Source organism: Macrotis lagotis, chromosome 1 (assembly GCF_037893015.1).
Source record: "Macrotis lagotis isolate mMagLag1 chromosome 1, bilby.v1.9.chrom.fasta, whole genome shotgun sequence".
Taxonomy (NCBI): Eukaryota; Metazoa; Chordata; class Mammalia; order Peramelemorphia; family Peramelidae; genus Macrotis; species Macrotis lagotis.
In genome coordinates, this window is record NC_133658.1 from 35,169,870 (window position 1) to 35,192,158 (window position 22,289).

Sequence of the window (22,289 nt, forward strand, 5' to 3'; positions counted from 1 at the left end):
TTCCCCACTGGGGTGTGAGCTCCTCCTGGGATGACGGGTGTTTTTCCTGGGATCTATTGTTTGACAAATACTTGTTGGTTGACTTACTGACCAAATTGGCAGCTGCTCAGAGAGGAAGGTGTGGAGTGATCGGAGCTCTTCCTTGCTACTGGCTGTTGGGGCCCCAAATGGTGAGACCTAATCAATGTCTTCCAGGTTCTGTCTCTGGTCAGCAGTCCATCTGGGAAATAACAGGTGTCTCTATTGATTCCCATACTAAGTCTCTGCTTCTACTCTCTCCTAGCCCTGATGGATACAAGGAAAGGGAATGGTTGTGTTGCAGATCTCTTCAAAAACTTCATTTAAAACAATCATCTTTTTAAAAGACTGATTATCCTAATAGGCAGGCTGACCATTCTAAGCTTCTAAGCTTACTTTCTCAAATGAGCAGGGATGTGGGATGATGCAATGCAAAGTGGTCCAGCCTAGGAATCAAGTGACCTTGGCTCCAGCCAGCTCCCTGTGTGACCTTGGTGTGACTTTCTGTTCACTGGGTCTCAGTTTCCCCATTTCTACAATCAGAGGGTTGGACTGGATAAGTTCTAAGTCTCCCAGTGCTAAACTGCAAGGAAATCTCTATAGAATGGGCTTTTCCATTTTTCTTGGACAAATTAGGGGTTCCTCAAGATGTAGTCAAGGTTCATAGATTTCCTCAGAGCTCTCATTGAGGGTGATGTACCTAATATTAGCCAACATTTTGCAGGGTTTACAAAGTGCTTAATATATGTTCTCTCATTAACTTCACCAACTTTTGCAGATTAGAAGGAATTGGAGACTTGCCCAGGGTCATATAGCTACAAGAGGGCACAGTATTATAAAATTTCTCTGCTTTTTGTTATTGCTCCCTTTGATAATACTCCATAATCAGATCCATCTTTCTTAAAGTTTCTGGCTTAGTTCCACTCATTCTGTGTGAAAAGGGCATTTTTCCAGAATTTTATTGAGCTCTGGGACCCCTGTTCTTGAGCCCCAGCTCAGCCACCAATGAGTTGTGTGACTCTTGGTAAATCATTTCTTGTCACAGATTCTCACTTTTTCCCATCTAGAAAATAAATATGTTGAACTAGGACAATGGTGTGATGATAAATGTATAACAACCAGTTTAAGAAAATTTTTCGGAAACAAACCAACCCACACATGTACTACTTGATATATTTCTAAATTTGAATGTTTTTCTTCTTTTTAAAAAAAATTATTTAAGGCAATAGGGTGAAGTGACTTGCCCAAGGTCACACAGCTAGGCAATTATTAAGTGTTCAAAGCTAAATTTGAAGTCAGGTCCTCCTGACTCCAGGGCCGGTGCTCTAACCATTGTGACACCTAGCTGCCCCCCCATCTTTAAGTTTGATTGTATTACTAACAATTTTTCTATTACTTTCTTAAGACCAGACATTATCAACAAAATAATAAATCAAGACTTGGTTTGTAGTGTGTTTTTTTGTTTGTTCTTTATTCTGAGTTCCAAGATGTCAGTGCTCACACTGAGAATTTTACAGCTGGCTTTTTTTTTTAGGTTTTTGCAAGGCAAACAGGGTTAAGTGGCTTGCCCAAGGCCACACAGCTAGGTAATTATTAAGTGTCTGAGACCAGATTAGAACCCAGGTACTCCTGACTCCAGGGCTGGTGCTTTATCCACTATGCCACCTAGCCGCCCCTACAGCTGGCTTTTCATGACCACAGTGAGCTGGCTTCAGGATGCCCTGGATGAATCTAAGATTTCCTCCCAGCCCAAGAATTTCATGACTGACATAGACCCAGCCATCATTTTGCAACTGCCATCTTTGCACACTCACAACACTATCCTGTCTATAACCCCAAAACAAAGTTCATTGTTTTTGCATTGCTCAGAGAAAATGAACAAACACATCAATTCCTCATCCCTCCCCCCCACCCTCCCCCACCCAAAAGAGGAAATACTGAAGAAAAAGAAGAGGGAAATGTTGCTTATTTATACAATGAAATATCTCAGTTAATCTTGTAGTAGCCACCACTATGTTTGTTGCTGTTTCCCGTCCATCAGTTGAGTCAAGCATATGTTCCTGGAGAGGGCCCACTCTTTCCCCCAGGTCTGATCAAGGGCCTGAAGAATGAGAAGGAAGAGACAATTATCCTTAATATTTCACATTCAGTCTGGTCATGGACAATGATCATTCATGTTTGAGCCAATAGTCTTGCTAATCAGTACAGTAACCAAAGAAGATTAAAAAAAGATTCAATTATAGAGCATTTTATTTCATAAGAGCAGAGACCTAGAAATGACCCGATTGCCTAGATTAAGGAAGAATGGAATAATCATTATAATCATAATCATTATTATTAGCATTTATGGATCACTTTAAGATTTGCAAGCCACTTTACAAATATCTCATTTGAACATCACAATCACTTGGGAATTGCGTTCTGAAAGAGGTGTAGTAACTTATGCAGGGTGACACTGTTAAGTATCTGAGATTGGATTTGAACTCAGGTCTCCTTGACTGCAGTGCTCTGTGCCGTCCAGTGGCCAAGGAAGTAACAGCTGCACACAATACAAAGCTACCTGGGAAGACTTTCTTGAAATGACCTTAACCGTCTAGTCTTCATTTCACAAATGTGAGACTATGGCCAAGTGAAATAGCATGACTTACCCAAAGGAATCAGCAAGTTATAGAACCAGCATTTGAACTCAGGTCCTCTGATTTCAAATCTATGGTACCAACCTTCTGATACAGACTTAAGAAATCAGAATCAGAATAATAAAAAAACTGATGAAAACTATTTTAAAATATTAAATAAATAAAATTTTAAATAAAATTATAGCACCAAAATCCCTAAAAATACACAGTAGAAAATAAACTAAGTTTGTTAGGGCATGGATACAGGATGGCTTAGCCATTAAAGATATTTAGCCTCATTTACAATAATTTTCTTTTGCTCATTTGAATGGTTTCATTGAGAGTTACTAAATTCTCTTAGCTTTCTGGAGCATATTATTTATCCCTGGTCAATGTTCCCTTATTATATTAATCTTATGTTTGTTAGCTCCTTTAATAGAATATATGAATCTTGAGGGCTGTGTCTGTCAGATTGCCTTTGCATTTGTATTCCTAGCATTGGAATGCTGGTAGCTTCCAAGCACCAAAATGATTTTTCATTCATTCATTCAAATTTAGAATTAAAAAAACTAACACCTATTTATTTCTTATTTTACATATGTTTTTACAATCTGGTGAGGTAGGCAGTATCAGATATATCCTCCTTCTCCTCCTCTTCCTCCTCCCCATATTAAAATGAAGAAACTGAGTCATACAAAGGTAAAGCAAGTGACTTGCTCATTCAAATTAAGATTCAGATGTAACTCCCATCTAATGTTTAAATAGTCAGACCCTACTTTCTTCAAGTCCTGGACAATCCATTCCCCATCGTGCATCACGTCATGTCCCCTGTGTGGGCATATCACCCACAGAGTCTTTTAGGGAGAGCATATTCACCCTCCCCCTCCTCACCCTCACCCCAAACTCAGGGTTCTGCTGATTGTTACATAGAAAGGAAGCTCTAAGGTGAGTGAGATGTAAGAGGGAGGAAGCTTGGGCTGCTTGGGGGATCTGGGAAATTCTGGAGAGATGCAGCCTCTCCTGGGATCCTAGTACTGGAGCTGGGAGATACTTCGGAGGACATTAGAGTCCAGCCCTCTCTGAATATATAGTGAGGAAACTGAGGCCAGAAGATGGGAAGGGACTTGAGCAGGAGTCACATAGGTAGTAAGTAGCAGGACCAGGTCTTCTGACTACAAATTCAGTATTCTTTCCACCACCCAATACCTGATGTTATGAGGTCACTGTTAAGACACATGTGACCTGGGAGGGGTTTCTATTCAAATTTATCAGTATGTTTTATCTGCTCTGGATTGTATGATCATAGATTTAGACTTGGCAGGGACCTAGTCTAGTGCAGATGAGGAAGCTAAAGCTGTTAAGAGACTTGCCCAGAGTCACAGGATTTGAATCCTACCTTTAAGTTCAGATCTTCCTGCTTTTAAGTTCAAAATTTCACCTGTTGGATTCATTATCACCTTGGAAAGCCAAGACCATAGGACAAAAGATAAGGAAGCTGATGGAAAAGTGGAGATAAGATAAGTACAGAGCATGGATTTGAGCCAGAGATGACAGGCTTGGGTGGGCTTAAAGTTGAATGATTCTTGTCCTTCATTGTTGAAGACCAAAATGACATCACTATGATAGAGATCAATACGAGCTTGCAATGCTCTACCACATAGTCCATGTGAATACCTGGGGTAGATACTCTAAATTTATGGGTGTCATGTTTCCTTTGAGCTGGTTCCATTCTGCTCTCCTCATAGAGGGCAGCACCTTCACTGATGAGGGCAGGCCACACTGGGGAGGTCCCATGCCAGTATTTCTCATTTGGTACAATCAATTCCAAAGTTCTTAAGAGAGATCTGGAGAGTGTTCTTATATCACTTTTTTCTGACCCCCATTGTGAGTTCTTCATAAAATAATCTTTTTGGAAAGCGTATATTAAGTTTTTTTTTTTTTTTTTAGGTTTTTGCAGGGCAAATGGGGTTAAGTGGCTTGCCCAAGGCCACACAGCTAGGTAATAAGTATCTGAGACCAGATTTGAACCCAGGTACTCCTGATTCCAGGGCTGGTGCTTTATCCACTGTGCCACCTAGCTGCCCCCAAGTGTATATTTAGCATTTGAACAATGTAGCCAGTCCATCAGGGCTGCACTCTCTGTAGTAATGTTTGAATGTTTGGCAGTTCAAATCAAGAAAGGACCTCAGAATCTGGTATCTGCTGCCAGGTAATCTTCAGAATCTTCCTAAGACAATTTAAATGAAAGCAATTCAGTTTCTTGACGTAGCTCTGACAAACAATCCAGGTTTCATAAATATACAACAATGGGTCAGCTCAATGGCTTTGTAGACTTTCAGTTTGGTAGTCAGTTTAATCCTCTTCTCTCCCACAATTTCTTTCAGAGTCTCCCCAAAATTGAGCTAGCTCTGGCAATGTATGGGTCAACTTCTTTATCAATGTGTACCTTCTTTGAAAGATCATGGATCAAAGTAAGTGAACTTGTCCACAGTATTCAAACCTCTCCATTTGTTGTATCTGATGGTTCCATGTATACATGATTTGTTGCTGGCTGATGGAGCATCAGTGTTTGCTGGGTGTTAATTGTTGGGCCAACATTAGCACAGGCAGCAGAGAGTGGAAGCACTCTTTGTTGCATCTCAGCTTCAGCGGCTGCATTGAGAGTACAGTCATCTGCAAACAACATCATGCACCAATACTACCTCCACTTCAGTCTTGGCTTATAGCTTTTTCACATTGAAGAATTTACCGTCAGTGCGGGGCTTATGGTAGTTTACCAGAGAAGGACTGGGAGGTCTGTGGGGGAGGTAGGGGCAAGATGGGGTGGGGGACACAAACACAAAGGATGTGGGGACACTAGAAACAATTGCTTCTATTCCATGGTTTTGTGGTTTTGCCTTGGGTGGGTCCTCCTTATTTTTTCACAATTCCAATCTAGTTTTGCCTCCTCTAAAAGACCTAAGGGTCACCAGACAAGAGAGAAGCAAAAATGAAATGGGCATTAAACTATGTAGAGATAAAGAGAAAACAAGGCAGGGAATAACAGGGGACCCCAATATTGTCTAAATAGCTCCTTTTAGGGACAACATCCCTTTTTTCGTTCAGGAGATGGAGTACTATTTGAGAAGCAGAGGACAGATAGTGAGCAGACAAGACGGTCAAGTCAATGATTGGGGAAGACAAATTATGCCCCTTTCTCTCACACCCCAGACTTGGTGAAATGCCCCCCCCCACCACTGAAACAGCGCTTTCACAGGAAGCTAGCACAGATCAGAGGGTGGAAGATGGTGGGTTGGGTTTGGGGGAAGGAGGTGGGATGAGAAGAGGGCCCACCCTGAGCATTTACTGACTTGAGTCAGGTAAGTGGATGCTCAAGTCTGGAAACTGTTTTTTATTTGAAATCGAAACTCCCATCTGGTCTTTGACTGTGAAAGAACTAATCTCAAGACATATGAAAGTGGGTGACCAGAGGAAAAGAAGATCGGCCCATTTTGTAGAGAAAGGAATCTCATCCCTGGCATCATCTATCCATATATGGGTCTCTACAACATGATACACAGGTCAAGAACAAATTTTCTGTTTATCCAACAGTAGAGAGAATTAGGAGATTAGGATTCAGGTCACTAATTTGATGTGACATTGGGCAAGCTAATTCCCCTTTCTGGAACTCAGCTCCTTCGACTACAAAATGAATAGATCTGTCTTGATGATCTCCAAGGTCTTGGCTAGTTCAGTTATTCTATGGCCGTATGATATAACTTTGCCCTTCCTGTGAGCTGTGTGGCATTAATAGCTTAAAATTTTTTTGAGCTGGAGATCAGTTGTCTCAAGAAGCATTGGGAACCATCCTACAATTTGCCACAATAAAAAAGAACATGAGAACAACCAGCAGAGAATGGTGGAGAAAGAAGATGGCGGGTAGATATTAACAATCAGCGAGGGACTATCTGCCTAACCTCACTGAAAAAAAAGTTTCCTGTCTGAAATATGGGGAAACAGCTAACACCAGCAAGATTTGTTGAGACGGCAATGAAAAAACCCCTCAAACCACCCAGTTCTGTTGTTTGTCCTTCATCCTCAAAGGCCAATGACATCAGCAGGGTAAATATCTTGACTTGCAAGAGAATTGAATTTAATTGGGGGGGATGTGCAAAGTCACCAGTCTCACTCTCCTCCAGAGCCATCTGAGTCCAGTGGCAAGATATAGATCAGGATGACTGGTGATGACCCCCATATACCTTGGGAGACCTTGACCTTTTTTAAACTAAGGTCTTTGCCAGGTCTCAGTTTGTCTGAGGCATCACTCATTCAATAATTGAAGGCTAGGTGGGAATTGAGATAAAGATGGCCTACTTTGCCTTCACAGAAGGATCAACTGAGGGGGAAGAACCACCAGGGGAATTGAATTAAAAATAAATAAGGCCTAAATGATAAATATGTTAGGGACTGTTCTCTTATGATAACCAAATATTCAACATATAGATAAGGAATGGAATCCTGATAGTACCAAATGTCTAAAATAACACAACAAAATTCTGAATTGAAAAATATAAGAATTGTAAGAGATAGGCAAAAGCTTAATTGTAATTGGAAATCTCACCACTCTCCTCTCAGAATGTGACAAAGTAAGCAAAAGCTTGAAAAAGGAAGTAGAGAATCCGAAGGTTCACTATGTACAGTAAAATTAATTAGAATGTGTAAAGAGATGTATTTTCTTTCCAAATATAAGTGAACCAATCATAGAAATTGATTTTATACTGGGATACACACAGTTATATTTAGTGACACAAAAAGGCAAAATTTTACATATCATATCTTCAGACCTCAATATGACAAAATTAGAAAAACAAATTCAATTTAGAATTTCCTGACCTCATGGAAATTTCTTTTAAAAGGCAACCAAAATGCTAGGATAATATTGGAATTGGAGAGAAAACCTATAATAGAACACATAATATTTTAAAACCATTAACAATACAAAAATGTTGTTTTTTATTATGTCTGATTCTTCATGATCCTATTTAGGATTTTCTAAGCAAAGACACTGGAGTGGTTTGCCATTTCCTTCTCTAGTCATTTTGCAGATGAGAAACTTGAGGTTAATAAGATTAAATGACTTCCCCAAAGTTGCACAGCTAGAAAAGATCTAAAACCCTGTTTGAACTCAGATCTTCCTGATTCCAGGCCCAGCATTCTCTCCCCTGTACCATCTAACTTCCCCCCAAAATACAAATGCAATATAGCAAGACTTAAATGGTATAGAAAATATAGAACTTAAAGAGAACTGTATGACACCCAGTGCTTATACTAGGAAGAGAGAGACAAACTATGAATTCGCTATCTGAAGAACTCAAAACAGATAATATTTCATATTCATAAGCACTTTATGCTTTATAAAATTCTTTTCTCCCAATAACTTTTTTATTTATTTTTTTAGTTTTTACAAGGCAATGGAGTTAAGTGACTTGCCCAAGGCCACACAGCTAGGTAATTATTAAGTGTCTGAGGTCAGATTTGAACTCAGGTCTTCCTGACTCCAGGGCTGGTGCTCTTTTCACTGTGCTACCTTACTACCCCTTTTCCCAATAATTTTTGTTGGGTAGGTATTATCCCCATTTTACAGCTGAAGAAATTGAGACTCATAGTCTTAAGATCAACAAGGGACAGAGCCCAAACTCAAACTCATGACTTTTGATGACCTATCCTGAGCTCAGGCCTAGAGAAAGGAGGGAAAGGAAATTCCAAGTATCAACATACAGTTGAAAAACAAAACTTAAGCAGCACTAGGTGGCATAGTGAATAGAGCATTGGTCCTAGGGTCAGGAGGATCTGAATTCATATCTAACCTCAGACACTTACCAGTTCTTTGACCCTGGGTAAGTCACTTAACCTTGACTGCCTCGCAAAATAAAACAAAATAAAAAGCCCCACCAACTAGACCTTGTTTTGAACAAAGGAGTAGAACTGACAAAGACATTAACCAAGCAATCAAAAGAAAGGAAGGGGAGAAAATAAAAATGAGAAAGAAAATAATACTACATTTATCTAGAACTTTAAGAAATGTAAATGACTTTACCTATATTATTTCATTTAAGCTTGACTCAATTAAAGGAGGTACCACAATTGCCATTTTGCAGATGAGAAAATTGAGGGCTAGGGTGATAATGAGCTTTGTCCTCAGATATAGAACTAATGTCAGAAGTGGGATTTGAACCAAGGCTGTCCTTGACTCTAAGTCCGACATCATCATCATCATCATCATCATCAACATCATTTTATTATTTAGTGATTCCCTACCAATTAACACAGAAGAAAGCTTAAAAAAGTTAAGGCAATATTTATCATGTTTCAGGAAATAACATCCTGATTAGATGGAAGAAAAAGCGAATATGATAAACTCAATAACAAGAGTAAATAGGCAATGTTACCAAAGAATGCCAGAAAAGAAAATTGGGGGAAAGATAGTTGACTGGGATGATATTAAATTCTCTTGCTGGTAGAGAGCTGAACCAGGCAGGAGCCAGGAAAACCTTGGTTCAAATACTCAAGACATTTATTAACTGTGCTGCCCTGGGCAAATCACTCAACCTTTCAGCCTTGATTTCCTTATCGGTAAAATGGGGATAATGATAGCATTTTTCTTAAGAGGTTGTGAAGATTAAATTAGCCTTCTTAGGCTCATTTTGTAAACCTTCAGGGATTGCATAAATGCCAGCCACAGGAATGGTTTCAAAACCTACATGCTTTTCCTCCAACCTGTCAAAGACAACACCAAAAATGTTTTTGACTGATCTCACTTATAAACACAGATGAAAAAAACCTTAAATGAAATCTTAGTCAATGGAACACAACGCCACCCAAAGCTCTGATTCTTGAAATTTGAGTAAGCAACAGGAACACTCACGAAACATACCTTCAAATCAACTTTTAAAGACAAGTTCAAAGGGATGGTAAGAAGGTCTTGTCTTCCCTTGGAGTGTGACCAAGCAAGGTTGAGGAAAAGAAAAGCCTGCTATTTCCATTTTTAGCTAAAATATTTTTATCTAGTGATCGTGGCTTCTAAATTTCAATATGCTTGGGCAAAGCAATAATGACCCCATTCTAGTATCGTTCTGTTACCTAATATTTAATCAGTCAACAGGTATTTATTAAATGCTTACTTTTGTATTCCAAACACTGCTAATCTCTGGGATCACAAATAAGAATAATTTTAAAAATTCTCTTCAAAATGGCCAGAACTAAGTATTAGTTGAGCAAATGGACTATGCAAGTTGGCACCCTGTATTCCTAGTTGCATTGCATTCTTATATACTAGTACGTGCATAGAAAATATGAAGAAAGACAAGTTTCACTGTTGGTAAGAATATGAACTTGAAATAGGGGGAGATTAACTCTGGATACAAAGTTACCAAAAGAAAACTATGAACCTATAATGGAAGAAATAAAATGAGTTTTTTGGTCTCTGAATCCCTTTATACTCAATTAATATTAAGGACCTCTTCCCCAAATGACTTTTGTTTATGTGGATTCTAACCTTGATATTTACCATAACAGAAACGAAAATGTCAGCATTATTATGAAATAATTTTTCTCCAAAAGACCCCCCTGAAAGAGTCTTGAGGACTCCAAAGGGATCCCTGAACCACATTTGGAGAACTTGTAGTTAGTATTGGATCAAATTGAATCCTGCTTGAGGCACTTACCAGTTCTGTACTTTGGTTAAGTCATTTAACCTCTCTGAGCCTCAGTTTCCTTATCTGAAAAATGAAGGGGTTGGTCTCAAGGACCTCTAAGGTCTTTGGTAACTTTAGATCTATGGGGGAACACATTTTTAATCTATACCAAGTAACTTGCTTCCTCAATGGGGGGAGGGAAGTGGGAGGAAGGGAGAGAATTTGGACTGCCAGGTTTTGGAAATAAATGTTAAAATTTGCTTTTACATATAGCTGGGTGAACATTTAAAAATAAAATAAAATAAAAAGATTTGGGGGGCAATAATTTAATAAGTTGAAAACCATGTCTTGTTCCTAGATGGTGACAAAGTATAGGAGAGATGGCAAAAGTTCTCATAGTCATACAGGTAGCTCTCAGATTTATGACTTGTAGTCTGAATTATGTCTGTCCCTCATAGACCAAGGATCACTAAGAAACAAATGGAAAGCCAGGAAGTCTCCTCTGCCAGGAGACACTTTTTTTTTTGAATCCTGACTGCCCCCTTACTGCTCTAAGATCACTCACTCTCACCCTTACTTCTTTGAATCCCTGATTTAGTTTGAAACTTTGCTTAAATGTCATTTTCTGTGGGAGATTTTTACTATTCCCCTCCACTTCTAGAAATATCTAAAGATGTCTTTCATCTTCTCTCTATTTTACATATTCTTAATTATAAAAAAGTTGTCTTCCTATTAGTTCTAATGTAAGGTTCTTGAGGGTAAAGATTGTCTTTGACTTTCTTTATAGCCCTATTGATAACAAAGTGACCAAGCACTTAATAAATAAATTCTTATTTTACTAGAATTATCCTTCCCTAGTTTATATGTTAGAGTTATATTTTCCTCATAAAAGGAGTTTATAGAGTATTTTCTTTCTCAGTTTTTGAGAATATAATTTGTGTAGTAGAGATGTTCAACAACATTTTTAGCATTTGCTAGAATTTATCTGTAAATCTGTCTGACCAGGGTGTTTTCCCTTTATACTTAGTTCTATGTATTTTTTTGGAGATTGGATTAAGTTCTATTTCTCAGATTCTATTTACTTATTTTGTACTTTTTAGGTAATCCTCTATTTCTTTTAACTTCTCAGTATTTCTGGCACGAATTTGTATATAAACGGTTCTGATGATTCTTGTTTCTTTTATTTATTGTGATTTTTCTTAGTTTATTTTGAATTTTCATAATTTGATTTTCCTTCCTTTTTTAACTAGTCAGCTAATTTGTTAGTCTTTTTTGAAGAAGTGACTTTTAGTTTGATCAATTCTTTAGTCTGTTTTCCATTTTACATATTTTTCCTCTAATATTAAACTTTTCTTCTGCTTATTTTTTATCTATTTTCTCATCTTTCTTCTGTTCCATTACCCCTTTCTTTTCTATTTTGTTAATGCATATTTTCAGAAATGGAACTTTTACTTTAGGATCAGATTTAGCTGCACTCTAGGAACTTTGATATATTGTCTCATATTTATAATTATCTTTGATATTGTTAGTTTCCATAACTTATTTCATTAGTTTTGCATGTTTTGCTTGAGTCTACTACGTGATTATTATTTTTATTGTGATATTATTAGTAAAGGATATGTTTGTTGTAGACACATTGCTGCTTTTTTACAATTAATTATTATATTATTTTTCCTCTAACCATTCTGTGTATAGTACATGGCCTAGAGTCTTTGTTTTTTGTAAAAGTACCACGCTGTGCTGAAAAATATGTATATTCTTTAAAGTTCTCCTTGGGAAAATGCCATTAAAATTTCTTCAGTTTTATACTTTCCTTTTTGTTTATCATTCTGTCAGATTCATTCAGATTTGAGAAGAATATTATTGTTTCTAATAACTATTGGGTCACTAGCTATATCTTTTTGCAATTCAGTTAACTTTTTCTCTATGAATTTAAAATTATGTCATTTGATGCTTATGTTTGATATTGATATTGATTCATTGTCTATGGTTCCTTTAAGAATAATGTGGTTTCTCTGTTTATTTCTTCTGATAATAGCAAATTCATAGGGATTGGATCTTTTTGATTTCATGGCATAGGAAACTCCTCGGTGAGGAAACTCTATCTACTGAGACAGACTGGCACTTTCTCTTCGACTTGTAGTTTTAGAGAGCTGCCTAGAATGTAGGGGAACACATAGTATGTATCAGAGATAGGAGTTGAACCCAGCTCATGGTTTCAAGTTTTTCACTATATCAGGTTCTCTCTCTTGGTATAATTCATTTTTTTTCTACTTTGATAGCATGATTACAAGTCCTGTTTGATTTTTTTAAATGTTCTCTGTATGTATAATATATTTTGTTCCAACCATGCACTTTTAAGATGTTATTTTTAGATGTATTCTTTTTTAGATGTGCTTTCAAGTTAGGAAGACTTGGGTTTGAATCCCTCAGTACTACTAGCTATGTGACATTAGGCAAGTTACTTATATCTCTGGACCTTGATTTCCTCATCTGTAAAATGAGTTGAATAATAAAACCCGCATCACAGCTTGCTGTAAATATTAAATTCCAAAATATGTATAAATTGCTTTGCAAGATCTTAAAGTACTCTATCTGTACTATTTTATTTTATTTTATTTTTTAGGTTTTTGCAAGGCAAATGGGGTTAAGTGACTTGCCCAAGGCCACACAGCTAGGTAATTATGAAGTGTCTGAGTTTGGATTTGAACTCAGGTACTCCTGACTCCAGGGCTGGTGCTCTATCCACTGGGCCACCTAGCTGGCCCTTGTACTATTTTAAATATCAAGTCAGTTAATTTCATAACCTTGGACAATCTGTTGTTAGCTTTTTCTGTTCTTTTAGGAAAAGGGTAAATATGTCCTGGCTCATAATTTGTGAAGGGTCAACTCAGTAAAGAACATTTTGTTTCACAGCCACCAAGGAGTGGGGAAGAAGTAGTGAATGTGGTGGCACAGAGTAGGAATCAGGTGACCCCATTCTCAGCCTTCTTCCTCTCCTTCAACAACATGGGAGCTGGAAGGTGGCCAGTCATAAGAGCCTACCTAGCTGCCTCTTCCCCTGAGCCCCCAAAGTCCTTTGTAGTTTCTTCTCCTGAGAGGAGGGGCTGAGAAGTTAAGAGACTATTGTGACTGGCTTTACCCTCTTGCTGTTGTGGTTGAGCCATTGTTTCAGACAGGAAAGCCCTTAGCAGTGGGGTTCAGTGGAAAGAGCAATTTATTTTTTTCTACAATCAAAGAACCAAGGGCTCAAATCCCACTTTTGGTCCTGTTTCCCCCAAGGTGACCTGCTCAAAGTCACACTTTATTTTCCTGGATCTCAGTTTCCCATCTATAAAATGAACCTCAGTGAAGACATTGACCAGTGATGGTCATTCACCAGGTGCCTGTGAATCTTTTGAGCTGAAATAGGGTATCAATATTACAATTAAAGATATTGATTTCAACTTTTTTTGATTTAGTATTTGATTTTTTCCAGTTAAACATAAAAACAATTGGTATTGATTTAATCTTAATAATTACTACTAAATTAGTAATTCACTGATCAATATCTCTTGGGGATGAGAGGGGCAACAATTTTGTGTGCCTACTTCCCCGAGGAAAGAGAAAGAGAGCATAATGGATCCCTCTTCTTTTGAGAAGATCCTATGTTTCATGATAGCTAGCATTTATTTAAACAAACCTTCTAAGGTTTACAAAGTGCCTTCCAAATATTTTTTCATTTGGTCCTCTTAACAATACTCAAGGCATCATCATAGGATACTATTCCTATTTTACAGATGAAGGAACTGAGAAAGGCAGAGTTGAAGTGACTTACTCTGCATTACCCAGGTAGTAGGTGTCTGTTGGATGTTGAACCTGAATGTGAACCTGGATATATCCTGATTCCAAGTGTAGCCCTCTGTGCATTATGTTCCCTAGGGATCATTAGAGCTCCAAGATCCCAATCAATTTTCCCCCCATTTTACAAATGTTGAAATGGAGGCCTAGAGACATAGGTTCACACATTTGGTAAGAGTCTAAGACCCTCATATTATTAACCCTCATATTCCCCCAAACTCTTTCTTCTATACCAGATTGCCTCTTATGAATCTGCTCTACATTTTTGCCATCTATCAATGGGTTAAAAATAGAAGAAAGCAAAAGTTTCCAATTCCCTATATGCCCTAAAATACTGCACAGACCCAACTGGCCCCCAAGTTCCTTTATCAGCTGGCAGTCTTCCAACCCCTTGAGGACAGGGAAAGGATATATCAATTATGTGCCCCAAGAAAGGAAATGCAAAATGGAGATCATTATCTGTATATCTTAAGCTCCAATTGCAATGCCTCACATGTACTAGTTGCTTTAATCTATTACATTAGAAAGAAGTTTTTTTCCTCCTTAAACCATAGATAATTCAGATAGAATCTGGTGGCAGCAGGTTTTTTTGGTTTTATTTTGTTTGATTTTGGTTTGATTTTTTGTATTGTTTTTGTTGCTGTTTTCCTGAGCTCCCTAGATGATGACTTGACTGTTTTATTTCCTTGGGATAAATGTTCAAGATGATGATTTTTAGAGGCCTCCAAACCAGACACCATTGACCAGGAATCTTTTAAGTGGAAAAACAAATCAGACAGCTCAAGTGCTGGACGCTTTCCCAACAAAACCAATACACGTCTGTTCCTGTTACTCTCAGGTATTATGCCCCTTTCTCTTCCATGATCCTGTATTTATTTGTATGTTTTTAGATAGGGACATGTCATCTTCCTTAATTGGGGCTGTTTCATGTTTGTATTTTGTATCCCCACAGTACCTGATACATAAGTGCTTAATAAATAAATGCTCATTGCTCCACTGCTAGTTTCAGATTGGTCATTCATAGCTATTAGGTTTGCTGAGCTGTTTTCCCTTCTCTATCTTTTTTATTCTTTGTGATCAAGTAGGGTCAACTGGGGAAAAGGAAGGGAGGGATATAGATGGTATAAGTCAGAAGATAACAATAAAATATTTAAAATCCCAGTTCATAGGCAATTTTACTGTTCAGGTAGGTTGTCAGAACAGAAGGTCTAGGGGTCCACAGAAACTGATCGCTCTTCTTTGCATAACTCTAGAGTCATATCCTCTCATGCTTACTATGGTGTGACCTTGGACAAGTCCACTTACTTCCCTGAGCCTCAACTCCCTTTTCTGTAAAAAATGAGGGTTGCACTAGATGGACTCTGAGGTCCCTTCCAACTGTAGATCTATCAATGACTCAATGGGGCTACTTTGAGGAAATACATACACAAGCACTCAGATGAGAATGACAGAGACTGGGTCAGGACAGAGGCAGCCATTCCTCCCATTTCACGCTTCCTTCCTAGATCCCCAATCAGTTCTGTTCCCAAGACTGAGCATTGTCGGTTCTTGAAAGCTTCCTCTCATCCATCCTTAGAGTTCCTGGTTTCTGAGGCTGGGACCTTTCACACATGCTTCATTTAGCATTTATTAATTACTTGAAGGATCTGGGGTTGTGTTCAGGGAAGAATTTGAACCCCAGACTTTCTGATTCCAAGTCTGGATCACCACATGGTCTCAATCAAACATTTACGGCATAATTATCAGTAATGCCCTTTACAGCAATTTCAATCAGAGAAATTATAGGGGACTTACCTTGGACACCGACAGACTCGTTTTCGTGACCCTTTGGGAAAAAAAAATCAGAGAATTAAAAAAATAGGTAAGAAATGTGATGTCTACTTTTCAGACCACTTGGGAGAAGGGTATATATTTTGTCTTTCTTTGTAACTCTAAAGCTTAGTACCATGTCTAATATGTAGTTAGCCGACACTTTAATCCTTGTCCACTGCTCATGTGAAAGTTTCCTTCCAATAAACTTGGGTCCTGCAGCAAGAACAGGGAAGCATGGAGTCTCTGCTCTTTATGTCTGTCTTTCCAGGTTGACCACACGCTACTCTCTCTGACCTACTCTAGCCAGGTTGGTATGGTAACCTATAACCTCCAAGATTCAGTCTCCTGACTTTGCCTCGACTGTCCCCCATGTTCTTCTCATTCTTGACTTTTGGGATGTTCCCGAGCCGCCTTCAAAGGGTTTTGCTTGATTCCTTCAGTTATTAGTGCCAGACCTACCCTAATCACTTTGCATTTCTTCTGGGAATATACTGTATTGCTCTTTTCGTGCTCCTTGAGGGCATAGTCCCTATGGGTCTGGGACTAGAACTTTACCCTCACTCATTAAGTAATTCCCAGATGAGGAAAATCTCTCCACTGGTGCAGGGCATCAGGTCTCTTTAGCTTAGTCTCAGAGTTGTCTGAGGGCAACTTTAAGTTTAAGCACCTTGACCTAAGGCAAAATTTGAACCCACACTCTCCTGAAGCAATGCCAGTTTTCATAATGTAATATGACTGATGCTTAAATTGGTTAAAGCTGAGGCAGGCTCTACTTGGACAGTTGTTTCTCAGTTGTGCAATTTTTGGGGTTTCTGGAAGACTCCAAGACCAAATAATAACCTACCTTACCAATGGCACTCATGGGCTTTAGCTCATTAACTTCCCATTGCTTGAGGCAATGGGCTATGATGGAAATAGCCAAGGTTTGGGGATCCTAAGACTTGGATTCAGATCTTAGCTCCCACTAACTGCTTAATGTTGGACAAAATGCTTTAGACTACAAAGCAGTGGGGTTAAATTGGGGTCTAAATGCTTTAGATTACAAAGCATTTGGGGTTATGGACCAAAATGAACAGTTTGAGGGGATGGAGTGAGGGACTCTTAACTACCTTTTGGGGGCTTGAGAGTCTAGGGAGTTACTCTGGGAGCAGGAAATGTGACTTTGGGGAGGATGGTGGGGGATATGCCTCTTACTGTAACAGATGATGATGGTAGTGATGAGGGCCAGAAGCAAGACAACACAGATACTGGTCAGGGGCATCCAGATGTAAAAGTCACAAGAGAAATCCAATCCTTTATTTCCTATACACACAAAACAGAAGGAAACTCAATGAGTGGTGTGCTGGGTCCTGGACTTCCTAAGCAAGTCAGAAATCTAGTGTCTGCAGAGGTTATTGGAGACCATTGCCAGAATGAAGATGAAATCTGGAAGACCAAGCAGGAATTCCCTCTCAGTCCTAGGGGGTAAGGAGTGACACTGGGAATCCTGCCAGTTGAATCTGTCTTTATCACATCATATCTGGCCAAAGTTGCCATCCTCTCCAGAATTTATTTATTTATTTTTTTGCAAGGCAATGGGGTTAAGTGATTTGCCCAAGATCCTACAGTAGGTAATCATTAAGTGTTTGAGGGCAGATTTGAACTCAGGTCCTTCTGACTCCAGGGCTGGTGCTCTATACACTGTGCTACCTGGCTGCCCCTTCTCTAGAATTTATAAAAAGACCAATAAATTCTTCTAAAAGAACTCTGTTGCTCAGTAGTGGTGGAAGGAAGCAGGATACACTTCTCAAATCCTGGTGAGAATTCTTATCTTTGAGCCCATAGACCCTCCAATGCCTACACAATGAGGTATACATTCTTGACCAAATTCAAGGCCGTCCACATCCTGACTCCTAATGGCCTGATCAGTCTTGTCTCACACTCTAGTCCTCATCCTCCCCTCCTCATGCCTGGGCTCTGTCCTCTCTGGGTCACTTCCATGATGGAAATGGACACCCTCCTGTCTTCCTTTGTTAGCAATCTCTCTCTCTTCCTTCCAGGCCAACTCAAAGCAACTTCTCCAAGAAGCCTTTCCTCCCTGCCTCTCCTCACCATCCACACCCTGAAATGATTTCTCCTCCCACCCCACTAATGTGCATTGTCTTCTGCTGGCATCTTACCCTTGTAATCTCTGGCTTTGTATCATAATTATGATATAAAGTCCATACCTAACCCTTCTCTTCCCTCATCCCAAATAGATTATAAGCTTGGCATCCAGAGTTTTAACCTTTACTGCCTAATGTGGGGTTTTGAACATAGGATGAACTTCAGAAAACAAGTTGGAATCCTGACGCTTTCTATTTGGAAATGTCCTCTGCCTACTGCTAAGATAGCAATGAGTGATCTGGAAATGGAGCTAGGAGATAGGAAAGGATGAGCAGGTAGAGGCAGGATGGTGAGTGAGGTCCCAGGTTCTGGTCCAGGATTTTCAATGGCGTCACCCTCCAATTGCAGGGAGAGAAGCCAGGAGAGAGAGGGAGGGTAGTGTCATATCCTCACCTTGAGGCCTGGAGTTCTTGCATCTTTCAGAACCTGCTGGAATCTGGATGGAAGAGTTGGTGAAGGCCAGGGGAGTGGTGGTCTTGGGTGCAGGGGTGGTGGTAGCCTTTACTGGGCAGGGACAAAAGAGAGGACAGTGAACCAAGTTGGTCTGGGTAGTTCTTTCTTCTTAATTTTTCCTCATTCTATAAAAGTAACAAATCATCTGTAGCTGATCTTTATCCCCAGGAAAGAAATACTCCCTCTATTGTCAGTTGAATACAGAGATATTGGGCAGTTGAGAGCCAAATGAGTCAAGTCCTGCTTAGGGGTGGCCCTAGGCTCCCTAAGTCTCTCCCCAGGCTGGGAGCAGAGGGGACATTAGCACAATTTCATCAGTCAATAGAGGAAATTTCAGCCCATAGCATCATTCATTCATCTAGAGAAGAAACTGATTTAATGCCTGGAGAATTCAGCTGCCAGGTTGGCACTATCTAGGGATGCCACAGGCATCTGTGTCTCTACAGGAATAGAGGTCACCTTTTTTGTCTTTTGCCTGTGGATGAGTTATCTATCTATATATGTTCTTAACCATATATCTGTTCTTGTGTGTTAAAGACTCATGGGCTGAATAGTTCTGGGAGGAAGAAGCAAAAGATCTTTGGTGGGATTTGGGGGTCTTGGGTTCTAATCTGGAGTCTACTCTGAGCAAGTTGATGGACTTCTCTGGGACTCAGTCTTCCTCTCTGCAGGTGGGGGAGAATGGAAAAACCACTTTGAAGCTTAGACTCAGAAGCCTGGGATTTGGTTCTCATTTCTAGCTAACTTAGGTACATGACTTTAGAAAATGGTAGTACCTCTGGAAGTCTCAGTGTCCTCATCTTTAAAATGGGTTATTGTGAGATTCACATGAAATAATACCCAAAAAGCACTTTCAGAATTTTAAAATACTCAGACGGAGGTGAGTTCATCAACTTACAACTCTGGCTTCAGTGATGCTAATTACAACCCAACTCATGCCTACCCATCCCAAGGCACTCCTGTCCTGTCCTTTCAGTTGGCCACAGGGGCTCCACCCAACAAGCTTTCTCTTTATGTTGGAAGGACACCAGGTCTATCCAAATGTCAGGGTTTTTTTTTTTTTATCATCCGTGGGGTTATTACATAACATTTTTTTTCATAGTAAATTTATGGGGGTCTATCTGGGCCCCTTTCAATTTAGCGGGGAGTCTGTGGGAGAAGGGGGATCAGGAGATCTGGTGATACAGGGGAAGATTGTATTACTGGTGATCTCTAATAATAATAGGGCACATTCATTTAGGGTTCCAAAGTTTGCAAAATCCTTTAGGTGCATTGAAGGTTCATAGATGTATGAAGAGAAGAAACCTTGAATGCCTTCATTTTACAGGTGAGGAAAGTGAGGCCCAGAAAGATGCCTTGTCTTGGCTAGGAAAAAGAGAACTCTGCCGGGGAGGCTGCCCTGTATCCCCGATCCTGTAGGAGTTGAGGTGGTGCTTGGGACCGCTCCCAACTCTCCTCGGTCCCGTGCTACTGCCCCTGGGAAGGTAGGACAGCCCCACATTCAGTCCCCGACTCTCTTCATCCGTGCCCATGCCTCGGGGTAGGTAGGACAGTTGGGCAGCCGGAATCTCCCCCCCCCCCCCCCACCTCAGGACAGCTGAGTAGTCAGAGCCTCCACTCTCCATCGGTGCCCATGCCCCAGGGTAGGGTAGGGCAGCTAGGTAGTCAGAGCCTCCACTCTCCATCGGTGCCCATGCCCCAGGGTAGGGTAGGGCAGCTGGGTAGTCAGAGCCTCCACTCTCTCCATCGGTGCCCATGCCCCAGGGTAGGGTGGGACAGGTGGGCAGTCAGACTCCCCCCCATCAATGCTCTTGCCTGGGGGGGGGGGGATGACAGCTGAGATGGGGGGGGTAGGAGAGGGGAGCAGTCGGAGCCCGCCCCCATGAGTGCCCCTTCCCCGGGGGTAGGGTAGGACAGCCGGACAGCCCACCCGCCCCCGGACGCCGGGCAGGCCCTGACCTGGCAGGAAGACGGCCACGGAGGGGCTGAAGAAGAGCGCGGCGTTGCGGGCCAGCAGGCAGTAGTAGTGGCCCTGGTCCTGGGCTCGGAAGTCCTTAAGGGTGAGGGTGTAGACGGTCCCGGAGGCCCTGGCGCCCTGCAGGCGGCCGTCGTTCAGGCCGTCGGCCACCTTGACGTTGCCGGTGCTGCCCGAGATGAAGAGCAGGAAGGTGGGCACGCGGGCCCCGGGCACCAGGCGCAGCCAGGAGCAGCCCGTCTGCGACACGCCCAGCGTCTCGCAGCTCAGCTGCACCGTCTCGGCCGGCCTGGCGTCGCGCTTCTCGGGGGGCGTCATGCGGAATTTCTGCAGCTGCTGCTGGGACCCCGCGGGCTCTGGGGAGCGCACAGGCGCGCCTCAGCCCGGGGCTCCGGCCAGCCGCGCCTCCCCTCCCCGGCCCGCGCCCTCGGGGCTCCCCGGACCCGCATTCCCTCCCTCCCTCCCTCCGCCTCCTCGAGTCCCTGAGTCTGGGGTCCCCCCCACCCCGGGTGGTGACTCACGGAGCAGCAGGACCAGCGGCAAGAGCAGGGATCGGACGGCCGCCGGGGAGCCCATCCCTGGCTCTCTCGCTACCTCCCGCCGGGCCAGAGGGCGGGCGAGCAGACCCCTTAGCCAGAAAGCCGCGCCACTCCGGGAAAGGGGAGGGGCGGCCGGCTGAAGGATGGGAAACTTCTCTCTTTTGCTCGGTGGAGCCCAGAGGATGTGATGTCACTTGATACCCCCCACAGAAAAAGAAAAAAGTCACCCTCCCCTCCGCTGGCCACCTCCCAGCTGCAAGTGGTGGAGAACCGAGGGGAAAGCGTAGGAGAGAAGGCTACACATGGGGCTGAGCTGGGGGAGGCCTTCCAAGTCATCCACTGGGTCCAGCCCCGAGCCTTAGGATGTCCTTGGTGGCAGCGGGAGAAAGGGGTAAAGGGGTGGCTTGGGATGTAATTGGGGAAAGGACCTAGAAAGGCCTAGCTGGACTTTATTAGCTGGCGACGGAGAGAAGAGACGATTCTATTTCCTTCGACCAACCTTTATTAACAATCCACTATACATAAAGCAGCGCATTCCAGAGGTGGTCGGGGTGGGCTAGGAACAGGGCCCTTCCTTATAAGGTCGTCTAACGATAACGCTGACCTAGAAACATTGGATTAGAGCAGCTTGGGGGCCATGGTAGACTTCAGGATGTGTAAACCTCTGAGTGAGGGAAGATTAACTTCTCGATTTTCACTCCATTTAATAGAAACTTAGCATTTCCTTCAAGTAGGAAAACCACCGGCTCGGACTAGGTGAAATTAATTCACATAAACAAAATTATGAGATGGTTTCCTCAGGCTTTAGCAGGTTGCTGCCCAAGAGGCCGATGATTCACAATAAAGTTCAAAAACCCCTATTCTATAAGATTGTAGTTGTAGAAATAGAAAAGGAGTCTTTTTTCCTTCTTTTTTTTTTTTTTTGTATTTTCTTTTTTTTTTTCCCAATTACTTACAAAGATAGTTTCCAGCATCTATTTTGGGGGGGGGCAGAGCAATGGGGATAAGTGACTCACCCAAGGTCACACAATTAGGTTATTATTAAGTGTCTGAGGCCAGATTTGAACTTTAAAGCTCCTGACTCCTCAGCATCCATTTTTGGAAAGATTTCGAGTTCCACATTTTCTCCCTCCTTTTCTTCCCCCTCCTCTTGACAGAAAGAAATCTGATATAGGTTATTCATGTACAATTATGTTAAACATATTTTCATATTAGTCAA

General features: G+C 41.3%; 1 protein-coding gene across 1 annotated transcript; it reads right to left on the reverse strand.

Moving 5' to 3' along the window:
• Positions 1 to 1,941: 1,941 nt before the first annotated feature.
• Positions 1,942 to 21,151, reverse strand: LOC141495549 (T-cell surface glycoprotein CD8 alpha chain-like). Its single transcript, XM_074197010.1, has 6 exons — positions 21,053 to 21,151; positions 20,516 to 20,887; positions 18,497 to 18,607; positions 17,153 to 17,260; positions 15,941 to 15,971; positions 1,942 to 2,119 (listed from the first exon to the last, which is right to left on the reverse strand). Exons 1-6 carry the CDS (start codon positions 21,105 to 21,107, stop codon positions 2,065 to 2,067), a joined length of 732 nt encoding a protein of 243 aa, XP_074053111.1. The 5' UTR covers positions 21,108 to 21,151; the 3' UTR covers positions 1,942 to 2,064.
• Between the last annotated feature and the right edge of the window lie 1,138 nt (positions 21,152 to 22,289).